This window comes from Amia ocellicauda, chromosome 3 (assembly GCF_036373705.1).
Source record: "Amia ocellicauda isolate fAmiCal2 chromosome 3, fAmiCal2.hap1, whole genome shotgun sequence".
Taxonomy (NCBI): Eukaryota; Metazoa; Chordata; class Actinopteri; order Amiiformes; family Amiidae; genus Amia; species Amia ocellicauda.
In genome coordinates, this window is record NC_089852.1 from 36,248,413 (window position 1) to 36,267,852 (window position 19,440).

General features: G+C 38.8%; 1 protein-coding gene across 1 annotated transcript in view; it reads left to right on the forward strand.

The window, feature by feature from the left end:
- The first annotated feature begins 6,072 nt into the window (after positions 1-6,072).
- The window catches only part of slc36a4 (solute carrier family 36 member 4), a 148,007-nt gene continuing 134,639 nt past the window's right edge, over positions 6,073-19,440 (forward strand). Inside the window, exons 1-8 of the mRNA XM_066699264.1 lie at positions 6,073-6,470; positions 6,850-6,945; positions 8,002-8,131; positions 9,808-9,898; positions 13,225-13,313; positions 14,388-14,483; positions 14,572-14,656; positions 18,984-19,220. Of these exons, the coding sequence (XP_066555361.1) occupies positions 6,924-6,945; positions 8,002-8,131; positions 9,808-9,898; positions 13,225-13,313; positions 14,388-14,483; positions 14,572-14,656; positions 18,984-19,220 (750 nt within the window). The 5' untranslated portion in view covers positions 6,073-6,470; positions 6,850-6,923. The remainder of the gene's footprint in view (positions 6,471-6,849; positions 6,946-8,001; positions 8,132-9,807; positions 9,899-13,224; positions 13,314-14,387; positions 14,484-14,571; positions 14,657-18,983; positions 19,221-19,440) is intronic.

The following is a 19,440-nucleotide window of genomic DNA, read 5'->3' on the forward strand; positions in this document are numbered from 1 at the left end:
GAATGAACCTTTTATTAGCTAAATGATTCAAAAAGTATCTGAATATTTCATTATAAGCCTGAGGGGTAGAAGTCTGGGGGCGAGATTTACCTCAGAGCAGTGATGTTTACCTCATGCCGAATTTCACCCAAGGGTAGGGAAGCAGTCTCATGCAAACATACTGTAGGGAAGAAGGTGATTAACTCCTTTAACAATAAAATACTTACCGCATCCATAAGAAATGTATAGCCTCTAATTAAATCAGTTTTCCATTGCAAATATGTCTCTCCTGAGAAGAGGGGAATATTAATCTGTGTGGGATTCTGAAGTGAGTATATATCAAATGAATAATGCTCAAAAGCATTTTGTTAAAAGTAAGAAACTTCACTTTCTGTGCCTAACGCAACAAGGCCTTGAAGCACATCATGACAAACAATGCAGGCCCAGAATAGGAGTGTCATGTTCAGGAATGAGAGCAATTGTAATCATCATCATAAGCTAAATGTGTATTGGTCAGCGAGATGGAAAATGTAACAAACTGTTACAAAACATCTCATTACACTGCATACCAGGGCCTTTTAAACAGTAACAATAGGCAATTTCATATGGATAGTATTCTTTCTGTTTTTTATTTATTTTTGTCAGTGTAGGAACATTTATTTTCTTAATCACATTCCCATTCTTGACCGCTAATACAAGCAAAAAAGACCCCAGAAAAAAACTGCTGTCCTGCAATAATCAGGTAGCCTGGCACCAAAGAGGAAATTTGGGTTAACAATAGTATTGCTTTCTTTTTCTGCTCCATCATATATATTTCATCTTTGAATTCAATTTGAAATCAAAGCAGCTTACTTTGCTGGGAGCCTTCAGTTATAAAAATCTAAATGTTTCCTTTTCCAACAATGTTATTCTTTATCAGTTCACTAGATTACAGTTTTTTCAATTGCTAACATGCATTGGTCAAAACTGAAGTCACATTGTCAAAACTCTTCACACAGTCAACGAAACAGAAGTGTATGTGGACCACACTGTGAATCATTTTCCATTGCTTTCAGACAAAATGCATTCAATGACCATATTCTCTGAAATCCATGAACTCTTTTCTCATTCATACTCCACCACCTGCAAAACTATATATATATTTGCAGCATATGTTTTCAAATGCTAACAAACTGTTCCCAAAACTGTTAAAAACACATTCAAAACAGAATGATGGCAAATGTCGTGCATTTGTGCAGTAACCAGACTGAAATATATAGAACATTTTAGCAGAATATTTCATCATTCCAAACACAGCTGAATGCAATGTCAGCTGAAAGCCTACCCAAGAGGCCTGTTTTTAGTCTCGAAGGTTTATGACCACCATCCACATGACCAGATGTCTTACTGGATGCCATGAACGTGGGGTGTGGAGACACTTCTCCTGAAGACTGCCAGGGTTGGATTAGACAATCCAGAACATACTTTCCAAGATGCATCACCAGAGAAGACATAAAATGCGATGTTGATGAGAGCTTGTGGCCAAATGCAGGAGAGAGGGAGAACTAGAACCCTCACAGGACTGCACAGTATGAGTGATTATACTATACATGATGTTGATGTTTTTTATTATTGCAGCCCTGGAATTTCAGGAATTTGTTTTTTGTTTCAACTTTTTATTAAGTAATTTACTATATGCAAAGATATAGAAAGAATAAAGGATATTGAAGCAAATGGCTGCATTTCTGATTCATTCTTGTTACATACACTCACCTAAAGGATTATTAGGAACACCATACTAATACTGTGTTTGACCCCCTTTCGCCTTCAGAACTGCCTTAATTCTACGTGGCATTGATTCAGCAAGGTGCTGAAAGCATTCTTTAGAAATGTTGGCCCATATTGATAGGATAGCATCTTGCAGTTGATGGAGATTTGTGGGATGCACATCCAGGGCACGAAGCTCCCGTTCCACCACATCCCAAAGATGCTCTATTGGGTTGAGATCTGGTGACTGTGGGGGCCAGTTTAGTACAGTGAACTCATTGTCATGTTCAAGAAACCAATTTGAAATGATTCGACCTTTGTGACATGGTGCATTATCCTGCTGGAAGTAGCCATCAGAGGATGGGTACATGGTGGTCATAAAGGGATGGACATGGTCAGAAACAATGCTCAGGTAGGCCGTGGCATTTAAATGATGCCCAATTGGCACTAAGGGGCCTAAAGTGTGCCAAGAAAACATCCCCCACACCATTACACCACCACCAGCCTGCACAGTGGTAACAAGGCATGATGGATCCATGTTCTCATTCTGTTTATGCCAAATTCTGACTCTACCATCTGAATGTCTCAACAGAAATCGAGACTCATCAGACCAGGCAACATTTTTCCAGTCTTCAACTGTCCAATTTTGGTGAGCTTGTGCAAATTGTAGCCTCTTTTTCCTATTTGTAGTGGAGATGAGTAGTACCCGGTGGGGTCTTCTGCTGTTGTAGCCCATCCGCCTCAAGGTTGTACGTGTTGTGGCTTCACAAATGCTTTGCTGCATACCTCGGATGTAACGAGTGGTTATTTCAGTCAAAGTTGCTCTTCTATCAGCTTGAATCAGTCGGCCCATTCTCCTCTGACCTCTAGCATCAACAAGGCATTTTCGCCCACAGGACTGCCGCATACTGGATGTTTTTCCCTTTTCACACCATTCTTTGTAAACCCTAGAAATGGTTTGGAGGTGAGATTAACTGTTTGGCCAAGATGCATGTTGGTAATGCAGACTGTATGAAGAGTTTTGAAAAAGTGGCTTCAGTATTGATTGATGCTTGTTAGCAATTGAAAAAAACTTTAAAGGTTGGTTCGTGGATGCTAATGTGGAATAAAAGCACAGTTAATCAAATAAAAGAGAAAGTGACAAGAGCATCAATTAATCACAGAGTTAAATCAAATCAGTCTAAACGTTTTCTGATCTATCAAACTTTTAATTCCTGATATGCCATTTTGGTTCTTCCTGAAGTGTCTTTGGGACTGAGGTATAGCCTTCAGTATTTAATGATAATGCCTCTTAACAGTGGACAGAATAATGTAAACTAAAGCACTGACTTATCTTCACTGTGTGTTGTGTTGTCGTATCATTTGCACTACACATAATGTAAAATCAAAACACAAATCTGAAAAGGGACTTTAAATGAGTGAAAAAATATGTTTGTTACATACACATGTAAAATCAATGGAAAAGTTACGACGTTGGATATTTGGGCACATTTCTCTTTCTCTCCTTACACACTATGTCTTCTGTCAGCTTTTCTAAAGTTTGTGTTTTACAGTCATCTGGGTTAAGGGCAGCATGAAGATATAACACCACAGTTCAATGATAAAACTGCATCCACCGCCTGAGGGGGTTACAAAGAGGGTGCGCTATATTTAATCTGTATAACTTTGTAAGGTAAAGATTTTGCTGGCCATAAATACTGACCCAGATTCCATGTTACACTTGTACTCCACATACTCAAATATGGAGCTAAAGGAATGACAAATGGACTTGCCTCAGGGACAGTTGGATAAAAAATACAAAACAGAAAGTTACATTATCTTAGGTGAATTAATGAAATTTGTTTTAGACAAAAATTAAGCTAATGTAATACTAAAGTTTATAATATTAGTGACTGTAGTGTCAGACACAGTCAAACCATTTCACATGGGAGGTAAACCGGTATACAGTATATCTACGGTATATCTTAAGATGCCCTTGTTGTTAAGTTTTAAAGAGAAGTATAAACCAATGTAAATCTGACTCTGAGCTTTAACAAACAATGTTGTTGAAATGTGAATATGAATTTAAATATATTCATTTGAAAAGAGCAATATAATGTGGTAAATACAGATCAACAATATATTAAAGGATTACAAAATTGATTAAAACATTAAAACACTGGCCCCGTGCTTATCAATTTTTACCCTGCCTCACCCCCTCCCACCCCTGTTTCTCACACCACCTCGCCTGCTGCTCCCATTGTGAGCCCGTCTCTCCCCCAGATTCCTCAGCCAATCCCATTACAGACCCCATATCTCCCACATCCTCCCCTGTTGCTCCCACTATGGGCCATGCTGCTTCCACTGTTAGCTCCGTTTCTCCCCAAAACCCCCCAGCTCCTCCCTCTCTGGGCCCTGTGTCTCCTGCATTCTCCACCCACTATAGGCCTTGCCTCTTCCCCAGACTCCACTACCTTCCCAGCAATAGCCCCTGCCTCTCCCACAGGCTCCCTCAGTGCACCCACTTAGCTGCCCTGATGCTCCTCATACGTCCCCAACTTCTCCATAGGTGGGCCCTGCCTCTCCCTCAGGGAACCCCCACTGGGTCCCCTCTCCACGGTGAGGGGTGCTGGAGCAAAGGGAAGAAAAGAGCACAGAAACAACAGGAGGCAGCTGGTGTGGACAGTGACAGGCACAGAGATGTCACACTGGGGAATTGTAGGGTAATGCAATATACAGGAAGTCCTCGTTGTTCGTCATTTCAGTTGTCCATAATAAATATAGGAACGTTTTTTAGTTAATTGTCATTTTTCGACATCTGTCCTCGCAGAGTCGTCGGTGGCTTTTGATGTCGGCACTGCAAGGTCACTGTGTGGTCTGTATCGACCCCGAATCATAGGTGGACTGGCCATCTGGCAATTCTGGCAAATGACAGATGGGCCGGACCATTTTTTAGTTCGGTGGGCCGGTCGCAGTAGAAAAAAAATATATATGGTTTTCTCATAACGAGCATTTGGCTGATATGTATGGCAAGCAAAATTGTCATTTAGAGATATCTCAAACTACAATTCAAGATATCTTAAATTGAATTGCAGATATCTCAGACTAACTCCATTTCAAGATATCTCTAAAAGTCAATTTGAGATATCTTGAATTCGACAGGAAGTCAACTGCTAAATGTGCCAAATTAACAAAGTTGTTTTCAAAATGTTCTGGTCCTGCTGCTGCTGCAGAAAACTGCTCAGTAGTCAAATATGAGGCAGCAGGGAGAAAACGCGCATACTGGCACATATCTAGCGTTACTGCTGAAAATAATATTTTGTTTGTATCGTATGAAATAACTAGTAGTACAGTGTCTGAAGGGAGGTCACACTTTCCTTAACAATAACAGCGTTTATCAGAGAATGTAGACTAACAGGCTGATTAATTTTTAGAGGTGAGGTTTATATATGAATATATAACATTACTAAAAAATAGACTTCAATATTTAATACATTATTTATACTAGATTTAAATGTCAATGTCTATTTTCTTTCGCATTTTTTTAATACATTTTAAAAAAGTATATTTCCTGAAACATTGTTTAATCCAACATGTAGGACGTGATAAAAAAAAAATGTTTTGTGTGTGTAAAAGTACATATTTGTTTCTGTATTGCATGTATCTAGGTTAAGGCAAAACATAACCCACTAATATATACCACCTTTATTTAGTATATATATAAAAACGGTAGACTAATTAGGCAATGGGGGATTCGAGGGAGAACACATGACAGGCAGTAGACGTGATCTGTCAGCAATGAAATCTCCCGAAACTGGTAATATACTCCTTCACAAATGCAGACAGCAAAATAAAAGAAAGCCTGACATGAACATAAAGAGGATAGTTTGATGAAAACCCATTAAAAAAAGCTTCACATTCTGGTCATGTGACATGATGAGCTAAAACACAGGGTCCTTATAAAAAGCTATGCTCCCTGATCATGTTTTAGGCATTTATTTCGCGATCTTCTTTGTCTAATATGTGCTTATTCAATCACAACTAGGATGTTGCTGGGCCCAGCACAGGCAGTGTGGTCCCTCGGTCTTCTGGTCCCAGTGATGCTAGACTTAGCAGAGACAGGCCAGAGGTGAGTGCAGTAGAGGTACACAGAAAACAGAGGTACACAGATGTACTGCCAGGTCCTTATTATGTGAGCTCTACATTTAATAGTAGTTAACATCGCACCATTGGACTTTTTAAACACATATTTTGATATTACATAAATATACAAAAAGAAAGAAACAACTACAACTACACTGACTTAACAAAAACAGTGAACCAGTTAAAGTGAAAATTGCTTATCAAAAGTGTAGCCTAACAATAAACTCAGCTACAGGCATAGCTCATGAGTATTTTGCCTCCAACATAGTTCCATAATAGTGCCTAAATGCTTCCCTTTATAATTATGTTAGACTTAACTGAAAAAGCGCGTTTCCTTTAAGACGCCCTTTTGGAATCGAGTGGGCGTGTCGAATCAGTATTTTTCGCCGGCTCAAAAAAAAAAATCCGCGCCTTTGCCCTTTAATCCACAACATTACAACATGGCAATTGTATCCACACAGGCGATCCGTTTCCACAAATTAAACGGAACTTTTCCATTCTAAAATGACAGTTATTTATACAAAACCCAGCAGCGAGACCAGGTTGATCGTTGGATTCAAGTGCTACAAGTCGGACCAGGTTAAATCAATGCATTGATTGAGTCACAGCAGAAGAACACGTTGGTAGGATGATTGTTCGCTTTCGTGGTTTAAATCATCAGCTCTCCTTCAGACAACTTTATTGAAATAAATGCACGTCTGACAGCAGACACAGACATCCTGTGTCTGTTTGTTTTTCACCGCAATCGCACAGTTTGCATAGATTATCCATTCAGTGCAACCATTTCTCTTATCTTTACGCAAGGGATATATCGGCAAATGTTGCTTCTTCTAATTCACAATTTAGGATGATCTGATGATACGGAAGCTCGGATTTAATCATTGTTTTAATGATAACGTCTTCATCGTGAATTGGCTACCTTGAGAAGTATTATGACAACACCCCCCTTGTGCAGATGCATAGCAATATCCATTCATGTTATTTTTCTGTTTCTATAATCAGTTAAGAAGGACCAGACCCATCCCTGTGATAAACGCCAGCACCGCTTCAGAGGAAACGCGCATGTGCGGCGGAAGATGGGCGCACGGGAACAGCTAGGTATTCGTCCACGATGACGTCATGACGTTCTTCTGAGGGGTTGGAATCGCTTTTTAAGGAAGCCGAGACAAGCGTCTTCTTCTGATAACGCTAATTTATCACTGGTGTATAACACTTAAGAAGTTCCTCTTGTTATTTGTAACACATATATGCAGCTGCCAAACATGCATTGAATTGCAGATCTGTAGTTACACTATTCTCAGAGTAAGAAAAGGGAAACTGAATGGTCTGTTTCACTTATCCATGTAAATGTGCAGTGTGATAGACAGTACAAAATGTGTTTTGAATAAGGTTGTCAGGTTGACAAATTAGTACATTCATTTATACAGGGATGTCACATGTATAACAGTGTATGTCATCTTGAAATCAGCTTTTGATGATCAAGTTCTCTATAGAGTGATCTTGGATGTGGTTTTGAATTAATCTGCTGCTGCCTTGGTGTGATGACACATGGCTGAGCAGAAAAGAGAGCAGAAATTGTACAAATGTATTATTATTTTACTGTAGTATTTTTTTGTTTGTTTTTTTAATCATGGTGCAGTTCAAGGAAGTGTTGCCTCGGTCACACATTGACTTTGTAGTAGAAGTGTAGACCATTGCTAAAGCCCTTTATGTATAGAGCATTCTCTGTGTAACTGATTTTATCTTTAGAAAATCTGCAGTGGGGTAATTTTCCTTAAGACACCTTTTTGTCAAGTCTTTTTCACCTAATGTTCATTTGCAAGTCTTTCCTTGCTGAATGTTAAAAAAACACAATTATAAAGGCCTAATTCAATAGTTAAATTTTTAAATATATCAAATGAGCCCCATAATAAAAAGAACCCATTCACTACATATGAGCCAATTTTCCTGATTCCTTATGAAAAGCACCTAATTAAGCTGCATTATGATGCAGCTTTTCTTTACTGTGAGCATCTTACGTGTTTTTAAAAAAAAGTCTTGTATAGACCCTTTGAAAAACATATAACCTTTAAATCTAATTATCCCTGAATTCAAGAGAAAGCAGGTAATGACCCATTGCAGGAGTGACATGTGGCCTGTGTTTTGTTCTTACAGACATGGAGGTAATGGCCCCTCTAATTGAGGAGACTGGGCAGTGTTCTGAAGACATTTCTGATGAGGATCAAGATCCTGAATTAGTTGCAGTACAGAGGCATTATGAGCTTGGCAATCATCAGGGCATTACGTGAGTATTCAGTTAATCTTTGGTATAAATGTTGAGTACACTCAAGGAAAAGGCGCTACTTTTCTTTGTGTCTTTGCTGTCTTGGCTAGCATCACATTAGCTGTATAAGTCACCACACTATAAATCATGACAAACTAACAAACAACAACCACCCATTAAAACCTGACTGTTTAGATCGTGCCAAATGATCGTGCCCACACACAGGAGATATTTGGGACCAGGATTCCCATGGAACGCCACAGGTATGCTTTAGGAATCCCGCAGGACTGAAATAACAAATAAAGGGTCTTCTGTCGCATTCCTGAAGGAGACCTGGGTTGTATTTTTGCAGGGTGGGTTGAGGAGGGTTAAACACTGCTGGGTGTCTTCGTAAATCCTATTTAAATGTACTCGATGTTAATCCCAAACACAGGCATATATTTAAGAATATTCATGGCATGAATAGTTCATTAAATAAAATCAATCAATCAATCAAAGCACAAATGAATGGTTAATAATGAGGTCCATTGTTGATTCCAGGCTCATCAAACTGCTTATTGTAAAGTGTTATATAGCACAAAGCCTGTCCGCATGGTCTGTTCTATCCATCCATCCATCCATTCATCTTCGATCCCGGCAGGCACAGGGCGCAAGGCAGGAATACGTCCAGGATGGGACGCCAGTCCATCACTGGGCAACTATCTGTTCTATACATCCAGCAATCTTCATTATAAAGCCATCTGCTTCCAGTGAGTTTTGCAGTGGTATCTATAGTGAACCCGATCCAGGGAGTTGGGCTTTGCTCAATTATTTCCATTAAGATATTCAGAACACATCTCTCTAGATGGTTTTTATTATTATTTTACTGGAGGCTATGGAGGTTTAAATCATTTCTCATCTTTTCATGTATGAAGTGCCTTTCGATACCTTTTAATACTGGGAACCTCTTAAGATACATATTGTCTTTGAAATCATAGGAGAGAGAACCATGTTTTTGCAGACTACAGTGAAATAGTAAGATGTATTTCTCTTGCGGATTGGAGTTAAAACTACAGGTGAGGGACTATGCTAGTGTTGAACTTCATTTGGCAGTAGCAATCTGAAGGAGCATCTTCACTTTTACTGCATGCAACTCCCATGCTTCCTAGGTAACGAAAATGTCCTTTACAGTTTCTTCACATTGAAACGTGTCTGATGTTATCGTGCCATGCTTCGGTGGCATCCTGCCCTTCTCTGGAATCGGTTCTGTAAACAGAAAGTCATGATCGGATTAGAAATGTGAGAGCCTGTGTGTTGCCGTACTTCAGTCTTTACTGGGGTTTAATACTGGCTAAAATGACAATGTATTGGTTCCTCAGAAAGGAAGTATTTATACTACGTCACACAGATATAAGTAGACTCACACACAAGAGATTGCTGCCTGCAGAGATTAAATTCAAATTTGAGAATTCAAAGAAGTAATGTAATCCGTCACTGATATCATCATTATTATTATTTATTTATTAGCAGACACTCTTACCCAGGGAGTTATAGGCTACAGTTTTCAGTTATTGATGGAATGCAGTAAAAAGACAAGTGATGTTAATTAAGGCTCATAAGCTTTCTATGCTCGCGTCTTCAAATTAGTATGTGGCCATGAACATCTCCCACTGATCCTAATCTATCTTTCATATGTTTTTGTGTTTGTTTTTCGGTAGGTTTGCACAAACCCTTATACATCTGTTAAAGGGAAATATTGGAACTGGTCTCCTTGGCCTTCCGCTTGCATTGAAAAATGCCGGAATTGTGGTAAGTATGGGAAAATCCAAGAGTTTTGTGTGAGATGGATACTTTTTGTTACTTTGAATCATTGAAATTAATTGACTTTTTTTCCTTCATCTGAGTGCAGTAGAACATTGTCCAAGGCGGGTTTTACTAACAGATTTGATTATATGTTTTAAAAAACATTTCTCAACCCGGGATTTGGTTTGAATATACACAGGCTTGCCATCACCACATCATAATCCTTTTCATTGTCTTTTTTCATTCTTGAGCAGAATAAAATGTTTTTTTTTTATTGTATTATTTTTATTTTATTTACAGTATATTACTTATTGTACTATGGTATTTTAGTTCTTATTTATTAACATTTACCGTAAAATATTTACTCTTGAGGCTTTTATTAAGGCAAATATATATATATATATATTGGAGTTCTCCAGACGCCAGTTTTCCTATATGGTATCAAGTTTGCCCAACCCTGCATTTTTCAAGAACGTAACCTCTGCATTGAACAAGCCCCACTGTAATGAAATATCCTTTCTTCTTTATTGCAACAGTTATATATTCCCTCATCGATACTGGAAGACATTAAATAACTGCATAGCACAGGAGAGTGCTCTGCGATTCTGACTCGCACATTTGTACAAGTCAATTGTCTGTGACTGACAGTGATAGAAGATTGAAAGCTGCTTCTTTGAGTAGAGCCTTATAAAACACAAAGTAAGGTAATAGCTAAAACCCTTAGAGTTTGTGAGGAAAGTGAAGGCAAATGAAATTTGATGCACTCTGTGTATGATTCCTATTACCAGGATTTTCTTTGTGTCGATGTAATGTCAAATTAAGATCTTTTTGAACTCCCCCAGCGACAGATATGACAGTTGATGTTGTTGAAATAACTGTTTCGTCTTTCTTAAGTAAGAGAATTATAGAAACTGCTTATGTGTGAATCTTCAAGCCACATTTGGACCTTGCAAATCATGAGTCATAGAGACTATTATTCCCTCTTTGTTGCAAAGAAGAAAAAAAAATCATCAAAGAACATCATTACATCCATATGCATGTTTTCTCCTCATGGAACATTCATCCATTCCCTGTAACCTTGTTAAATACCAGTGGGATGGTGGGAAGGCTTTGTCACCTAATTAAAACAAAATTTGTATCCGGACTAATGTCACTGATTACAAGTTTCTGCGTGGATTTTATAGTGTGCTTCACACACTCATAGACACATGGTACCATAGATACCATGGTATATGGATTGTTTACCTCCATTTTGTAATATATGCATTTCAGGTATGCAGGGGATTTGACATAAATTTATAGCATGAAATGGGCACGTATGCTTAAACATTATGGTAATGAAAAGCACTTTTATATCAGAAAGAGGGAGCATTTAGACTTTAAGTGATCTGTCAATCATGATGACTTGAAATGGGGTTTTGTGTGGGGCAGGAGTGAATTACTGTGTTTAATGGTGCTGTAGCTGTCAGACTTACCTAACCAATTCTGCTTTTTGCCAATATCTTTGTGATGTATGGTTGACATTTGAACTGGCATTCAGATAAAACTGTGACAGCCAAGTCATCAGTGGGAATGATTATGCAATACGCATTTAGAATGTAAAGAATTAAAAACATAAGAAGAACATAAAGTTTACAAATGAGAAGACGCCATTTGAGCCATTGTGCTCGTTTGGTGTCCATTAATAACTATGATGTGATGATCCAAGGATCCTATCTAGTCTATTTTTAAATGTTCCCAAATTTTCAGTTTCAACCACATCGCTGGGGAGTTTTCCAGAATGCGATGATTCTCCATGTGAAGAATTGTCTCCTGTTTTTCGTCTTGAATGTCTTGAAGCCCAATTTCCATTTGTGTCCCCGGGTGCGTGTGTCCCTGCTGAACTGGAAAAGCTCCTCTGGTTTGATGTGGTCGATGCCTTTCATGATTGTGAAGACTTGAATCAAGTCCCCATGTAGTCTCCTCTGTTCCAGGGTGAAAATGTTCAGGTCCCTCAGTCTCTCAGTAGGACATTCCCTTCAGACCTGGAATAAGTCTGGTTGCTCTCCTCTGAACTGCCTCTAGAGCAGCGATATCTTTCATGAAGTGTGGAGCCCAGAACTGTACACAGTATCCAGATGAGCTCTAACTAGTGCATTGTACAGTCTAAACATTACTGCCCTTGTTTTAAATTATACACTTTTGACAATATACCCTAACATCCTGTTTGCCTTTTTTATTGCTTCCCCACATTGTTTGGATGGAGAAAGTGAGGAGTCCACATAGACTCCTAGGTCTTTCTCATGCGTTACTTCATCTAGTTCTATTCCTCCCATAGTGTAATTATAGTGGACATTTTTGTTACCTGCATGTATTACCTTGCACTTGTTCACATTGAATTTCATCTGCCAGGTGTCGGCCCACAACTGAATATTATCTAAGGTCTGTAATTTCCTGGTTCAGTTTTGTCCCCTTTCTTGTGGATTGGTATCACATTTGCCGTCTTCCAGTCAGTTGGCACATCCCCTGTTCTAAGTGTCATTTGGAATAGTTAGCGGCCTATACATTATTTCTCTAAGTACTGTTGGAAATGTAAATCTTTAATTTTTAGAAAAACTTCCATATACTTTTGTATAAGTTTAGTTCCTCCTTCACTGTGCAAATACTGAACTCCAGGCATATGAATGTGTGCTTGTAAATGCTAGATTATAGTGCAGTATGTTATCATTCAAGATTAGTCCCCCCCCCCCCAACATATTGAAATTGGTGAATGGTTTCATTTGAAATCTCTTTTAAAGCTGCAGATCTGTATGTTTGTTTAAAATGTGGTGTGCGTTTGATGTGAAGCTGTACCTGTTCATGATAAACATTTTGAAAAGCAATAGGAGGGTTGAGAAAAAAATGACAATATATATGTTCACACCCTAATACATGTTTAAACGTAAGTACAAAGCAGTTACTTTCAGTAGCTTGCATTTACACAGACTTTGAGGATGCTGTCTGCCTGAGGTGGCTCACAGATAGCATTAACTACGTGCACTTACTTTGCATCATGCTTTGGAGAAAGGACTTTCTCTAGCAGCTCCAAGTGATGGCAGACAGACAACAAAACAACCTTAAGGACACAAACCGAGCACAAATGCAAGCTGACATCTTTGATAGTGACTGCATTGGACTTTACACATATTACTTTGCAGTGAATCAATAAGTAATTCACTCTTTCTGTGCGGAAGGGGTTAACACCTTTAGGAGCAAATCTTTAAAATTAAAATAAAATATACTGCTATGAAAGATTAAGGTATTATTTGCTTTATGTGTAATCCTGTCACAAGCTGTTATTGTGTCTCTTGTAGGTGGGACCCATAAGCCTGATACTGATGGGAGTGGTAGCTGTGCATTGTATGCATATTCTGGTCCGATGCAGCCATCTCCTATGTGAAAGGTAAAGTCAATGATTTTGTTTGTCACTTCAGATTTGCATGTATCCCATTCTCTCCATGAAAAGCCTTCATTATAAGTGACGGACAGAAAATCTCTTGGAGCCCAACCGTATTCTTACCGTCTAATGTGCACATGTGCCTGCCTCCCCAAATTCAACTTAAGATGAATGCTGAGTGATTTATTTTAAACATATTTATTGGTGTTCTCTATCGTCATGTATGAGTCACTCTGTGGATCCATTCTTACTCACGATCGAGTGCAGACACTAAAACCTGACAGGAAAGGGTTCAGACAGGCCTGTGTGGGGTTTAAAGCTTAGCCTGTATATTCTCATAACTAGGGAACACCTCGGAGAACAAGGCAGACCGTAAGTTGATTTTATAATCCCGAGTGGATGGTAAGAGTGATTAGCCAGCTAGGTATGGCTGTCTCAGCAGATAATATGAATATCTGAGAAAAGTGCAGATTAAAGTATTTCTCTGTCCAACCCTGACATGCTTGTTCAGCAGGCATCCACAGACAGGTTTGCCACGCCACAGACACCGAGCTCTGATTCCTGCAGTAAGGGGTTCTGTTCACGTGGTTTTAGTTAATTTATATTGACAGTTGTTAATCAGCTTGTCTCGGAGTACAAAGGTTGTGCCAGTGTGGGAAGGAGGAAAGGGACATTCATTCAACCTTCAAAATGCTCACATTTCTGCTGGCTTTCAGTCAGAATCAACAGGACACTGAGGTTGTGCTGGGAGGATCCGTGTGGCTCAGGCTGATAATGCTGCCACACTGATAACACTGCTGTTTCCCAGTAAGCCCAGGCATCCCCAGCCAAGATCTAAACAACCTATTCCCCTGTTGGCCAATTGTGTGATGCCTTATGGGGAATCCTGGTCTAATGACACAGCCTAGATTTGGCCCAGACTGTGGACTGTAGAGCCCAGCTTACTACAGCGCTACAACTAGGGTCTGTAGCCAACTGAGCTACTGATAGGAACCCTTGTTTTTACAATTAAAAGTAAAACGGAGTGATACTCTTAATTCGTTCATTTATTATTATGATTAACTTTTTTTTTTCCCCCAGATTGAAAAGACCTCCCTTAGGATACAGTGACACCGTAGCGTTAGCGATGGAACACGGCTCTTTGAAGTGCCTTAAAAAGGGGGGCACGTTCGGCAGGTGAGGCGTATACATGTGCCGATAACTACCAGTGTGAGATAGCGGTTTGCTCTGCGCAGCGTTGGTAACCGTGCTTTCTCTCCGATAGGTATCTAGTTAGTTTCTTCCTTGTTTTGACGCAGCTGGGATTCTGCAGCGTGTACTTCGTGTTCCTGGCAGAGAATATCAAGCAGGTAGGGTTGCTTTTACATGCTTTGGATGGTTGTTCTGCTTACTCATGCAGAGCAGTTCCATCCATCCCAGTGCATTATACTAAAATGATGAATTTTTTAAAATACAAATTCTAGACATATTAATCATTGTAGCGTAAGGTACACTTATACATTTCAATTAAAGAAGTGAATTTATAGTATCACCTTATCACGAATCCTGGAATCTTGTAGAACTCAATTTCTGTAATAATTGGACGCAGACACCAATTCCAAAGATATAAATTGTCAAATTTATTCAAAACAAAGACTAAATGTAGCACTACACTAATTATACAAAAGGGAAAAACTAATTAAAATTCAACTCTAGATCAACAAATCAAAGACAAATCACTTCCGTGACCAAATCAAAGACCATGGGATCGCATATGATAAAACAAATCGTTAAACAATAAAGGTTATAAACACATTGACTACAATACCGATTAGTAAGACGAAGGGGAGTCTCTCGTTAGTATTATTAGTCAGACATTAAATAACTACGCAGGTTAGTATTTATGTCAGGTAACTTCTCGTTATATATATATCAGTCTCATTTACGTTTAGGTGCCGAGAAAGATCCTATCATTACTTGTTACCACAATTTCCCTTAACTGATTATTATTCAATGATTAAGGATAGGCAGGGCCACCAATAATCTAATGTCTATTAACTTGTGTCAATTTCAGACTAAACAGTTAAACAGGAATGAGAAGATATTTCTCGGCGTTGACAGATTTTATTTCTAAAATTATCAACAAAACAGTTTAATGCAACACACATTTATATTTAAGAAAACGAAATGATATTACACATTCTAGAGTTATGAATCACAGATTAACATTTCTAATTGATTTCTCAAATGTCATGAATCATGAACTCCAAACTGTTAAACTTATCTGAACTTCGTCGCAGAGAGGCCTCTCTGTCTTTGGGCTCAGATAACAGCGCACGGCACGAGGTCCGTGTGGTTTGGAACAAAGGCAGTCCGGTTCGGCTTTGTCCAAGAACTTCCACTCAGTCGATGCACCTGGAAGTTGGGGTTTTGCGAATGTAGAGTCGTTTCCAAACAGATTTTCCACTGGTTTGAAGGCCCCAAGGTTGTGCACAAAATCTTCTTGACAAGCAGGGTCTCTCACCGTACTTATTTGAAGACAAAGTCTTTGAGGAAAGCAGGGCCCTGTTTGTTCCAAGGGTCAAGTTTCTTAAGACTCAAATAGCTATTTAAATGTCTGACACTTTCGTATACAGTCGACTTAGTCAATTGTCCAGCTGTAAAACTACACTGATCAGGTGGGCACAGGCGGGCAGCGCAGTCTGTAAAGTTCTTTATTTAATAAATAAATAAATATTTAAAAGAATTCTTCGTACGGCTCAATCTCCTTCTCCCAGTTTAACTCTACTGTTGCCGGCAAAGACTTAGTTGGTTTCTGGTTCCGGTTCTGGCAACAGAGCTACAGGTTGAGCTGTGGCAGCGAGTTTCTGGTTCAGGTGAGAGGGTGAGAGGGTGAGAGAGAGAGAGAGAGAGAGAGAGAGAGAGAGAGAGAGAGAGAGAGAGAGAGAGAGAGAGAGAGAGAGAGAGAGAGAGAGAGAGAGAGAGAGAGAGAGAGAGAGAGAGAGAGAGAGAGAGAGAGAGAGAGAGAGAGAGAGAGAGAGAGACTGACTGTGCGCTGTTCCTTATAGTCTGTCAGATCAATAGGTGATTGGTTCCTGAGTTCTTGAGATTGGATTTCGGTTTCAGCCCCCAGTGTCCTATTGGAGGGGGGCTTGATTTATGACTGATGTCAATCCATGCCATCTTTTGGAAATGCCGGTTGGCCCGGGTTCGTAGCTCTATGTCGGGATTTCGGCTCTCGTCCACTTCCAAACACTTTCTCCAGACATCTCATAGCAGAATTCCAAACTATTTGGCCTCTTCTCAGTGCCATCCTCCCCAAAACTGTCACTTTGATGCAAACCAGTTCCAAGCTGATGAGCTAAGGGAATCTGATAACTTTGGGGGGGGAGAGGTTTTCTTTAGATCAGTGCTTCAGCTCAGAGCCCAAATGCTCTTATCCAAATACACCCAACATAATGCTACATCATGGTAGCACTACAATTTGTACCCATGCAAGATAATATAATTCTCATTGGCCTTGTACCTCTGCCTTCACTGGGCAGAAGGTCTCTTGGGTTAGGATGAAATAGGGTTTGTGTTCATGTGCTCAACATCAGAACTCAGATGATGTGCATGAGGTATTGATGTGTTAATCCTGTGGTGTTCATATATTAATCCATGAGGAATTACAGCACTTTATTACAAAGTGTTACCGATAATGGATTTTTCTGGAAGGGATTATGGGTGTTAATAGTCAGAGTCCTTAGAGTAAAAAATCAAACTCATGTACTTACAATTTCTGCTGAGGTCTGTGTTTCAATATGTGTAAAATTATACTTTTCCCTTTCTATTAAATATTAATAAATAATATTAATCATTTCATAGGGTTTCCAAAGCAACTTTTAATTTTTCTTCTGAATTAATGTGTATGTTTTTGTTCTCCTACACCTGTTTTTATATAGTTGTAGTATGCTGGAGGTTTCTCAAGAGGGAGCAATTGGACACAGTTTTGACACTCATTCTGTGTAAACTGTAGGCTACGATATGCTTACTCAGAGTACATAACGAAAATATGTATTTTATATATTTATGTATATATAGTGATTAATATTTGTTAATTATGTTTTTTGTTCTTGAAATTTAGGTGAAATTAAAATGATAAACAATCTGACGGTCATTGATCAAATTAAAAATTTGTTTTAAATCTGGAAGAGCAGATATCTTTAATTCTTTATTAGGATCAGATATTTGCAATTTAAAAATGTATGTCACACATTTGTGTAGTGCTGACTGCTGAGGCTGACATTTTGTTTTGTTCAGTATAAAATTATAGCTTCAATATTCTGTTTAATAGTTTAAGCAGTGTTTAATATCTCTTATTTAAGTCACTGTCTAAGTAAATAATTACACAGTGTTTCAATCTATGGACCTCTGGAGAGTTTAACACAGCAACACAGATAAAGTAGTGTTTGGTATTGGTTGTTTGGATTAAAAAAAACAAAAAAACAAACAAAGACAATGACAAACAAATAAACAACAACAGAAAGCTGCTGTTGAACATTTAATTTAATCTGAATTATAACATTCACATGAAAATGGTAGAGCATTTTGTGCAATAAATTCTACAATAATACTTTTATTAAACAATGTTTTGGGGACAGGCTATTTAAGTTATCTGTTGGGGAACTTAGAATTGTATACCTAATCATATTTATATTCATAGTAAATGTGTAGTATTTTAATTTTACAGTTTAAAGTTTACATGCTAGAAAACATAAAAAAGAGTAATTATTGATATCTATGTGTTATTGATGAAAACAGAAGACTGTGCAGATTATATATCCTTTATTTAACTGATATTTTGTGTTTTTCTTTGACATTATTTAATAATTTTGAGTGCTCTTAAAGCTGTTGTAATACATGCATGGAAGTACACATTATAATAATGGAGCCCTAAGAGAATCCTATGCACTCGTAGGTATACTAATACACGTGACTAAAGCTGACAAGAAATCAGTAATAGAAATGGAAGCTAAATGCTGACAATGGACTCGCTGGATCAGGATCAAACTGTGAATGTAATTTGTTAGGTATGAAGAGTTATTAATATCCCTCATTGTTAGAGCATTTCTGGTAAGAGCAATCATGTGTCCCTGATGATTATGCTGTACTCGAAAAACTTTTGAGATTGTTATTTCTACTGAAAAGTTATTAAGCTGATTATCGACATACCAAAAGGGAGCCCATTTCCCACTGTGCCAGATTGATAATATAAAATTGCTTTTTTTTTTTGCCATGGAAACAAACAGAAATGCAAGAAAGATGTGTCATATAACCATGCTTGTATGTTCACAGTATTGCATGAATTCAGTTGGGCAAATGTGTTTTGTTTTTAAGGATTAATAGAAGCTTTTGTATCAGGGAAGAATGTATTGTACATTAAATACTGCAGATGTGTGTACTTTTTTGTATCATTTTATTTTGTAAATGCTGTTACACCTGTCCTTAGTCAACAATCAGAATATGTCAGCTTACAACTGTGATGATTTCATGTATCGTTTGATTTGAATAGACGGTCAAATGTAAATACGCTGACGTTAACGAAAAGGACGTGGTCAGAAGCAGCAGCTCAGAAATGTAATGCTGTGAATTATTTTTATGTTCTTCTCCTTCTCCCTCTCCCTCTCCTTGCCCCATGCCTCTGTTCCTGTTCAGGTTGTCGAGGGCTACTGGAGGAACGGCACAGAGATTCCTCACTCCTATGGCAATGGCTCCACAGCTGTCCAGCAGGACTGCGGTGGCCTGGACCTGCGTGTGTACATGCTGTGCTTCCTGCCCTTCTTCATCCTCCTCGTGTTCATCCGAGACCTGAAGAACATGGCGGTGCTTTCGTTTCTGGCCAACGTGTCAATGGCTGTCAGCATTGTCATCATCTTCCAGTATATACTAAGGGTAAGAGCACTGAAACCTCACCAGAGACGAGCCCTTACCAAGGACGAAAGCAATCACCCATGGAGCCTGGTTTTCTAACTGCGCGGGAGCAATTTGAGCTCTGATGACTCAGCTTCACTCTGAGTGGACGTTTAGTCTTGTCACAGTTCACAAAACAATGCCAGGACAGCAAAAGATGCAGCCAAGGCTCTTGTCATGTTAACTTATTTCACAAAACCAC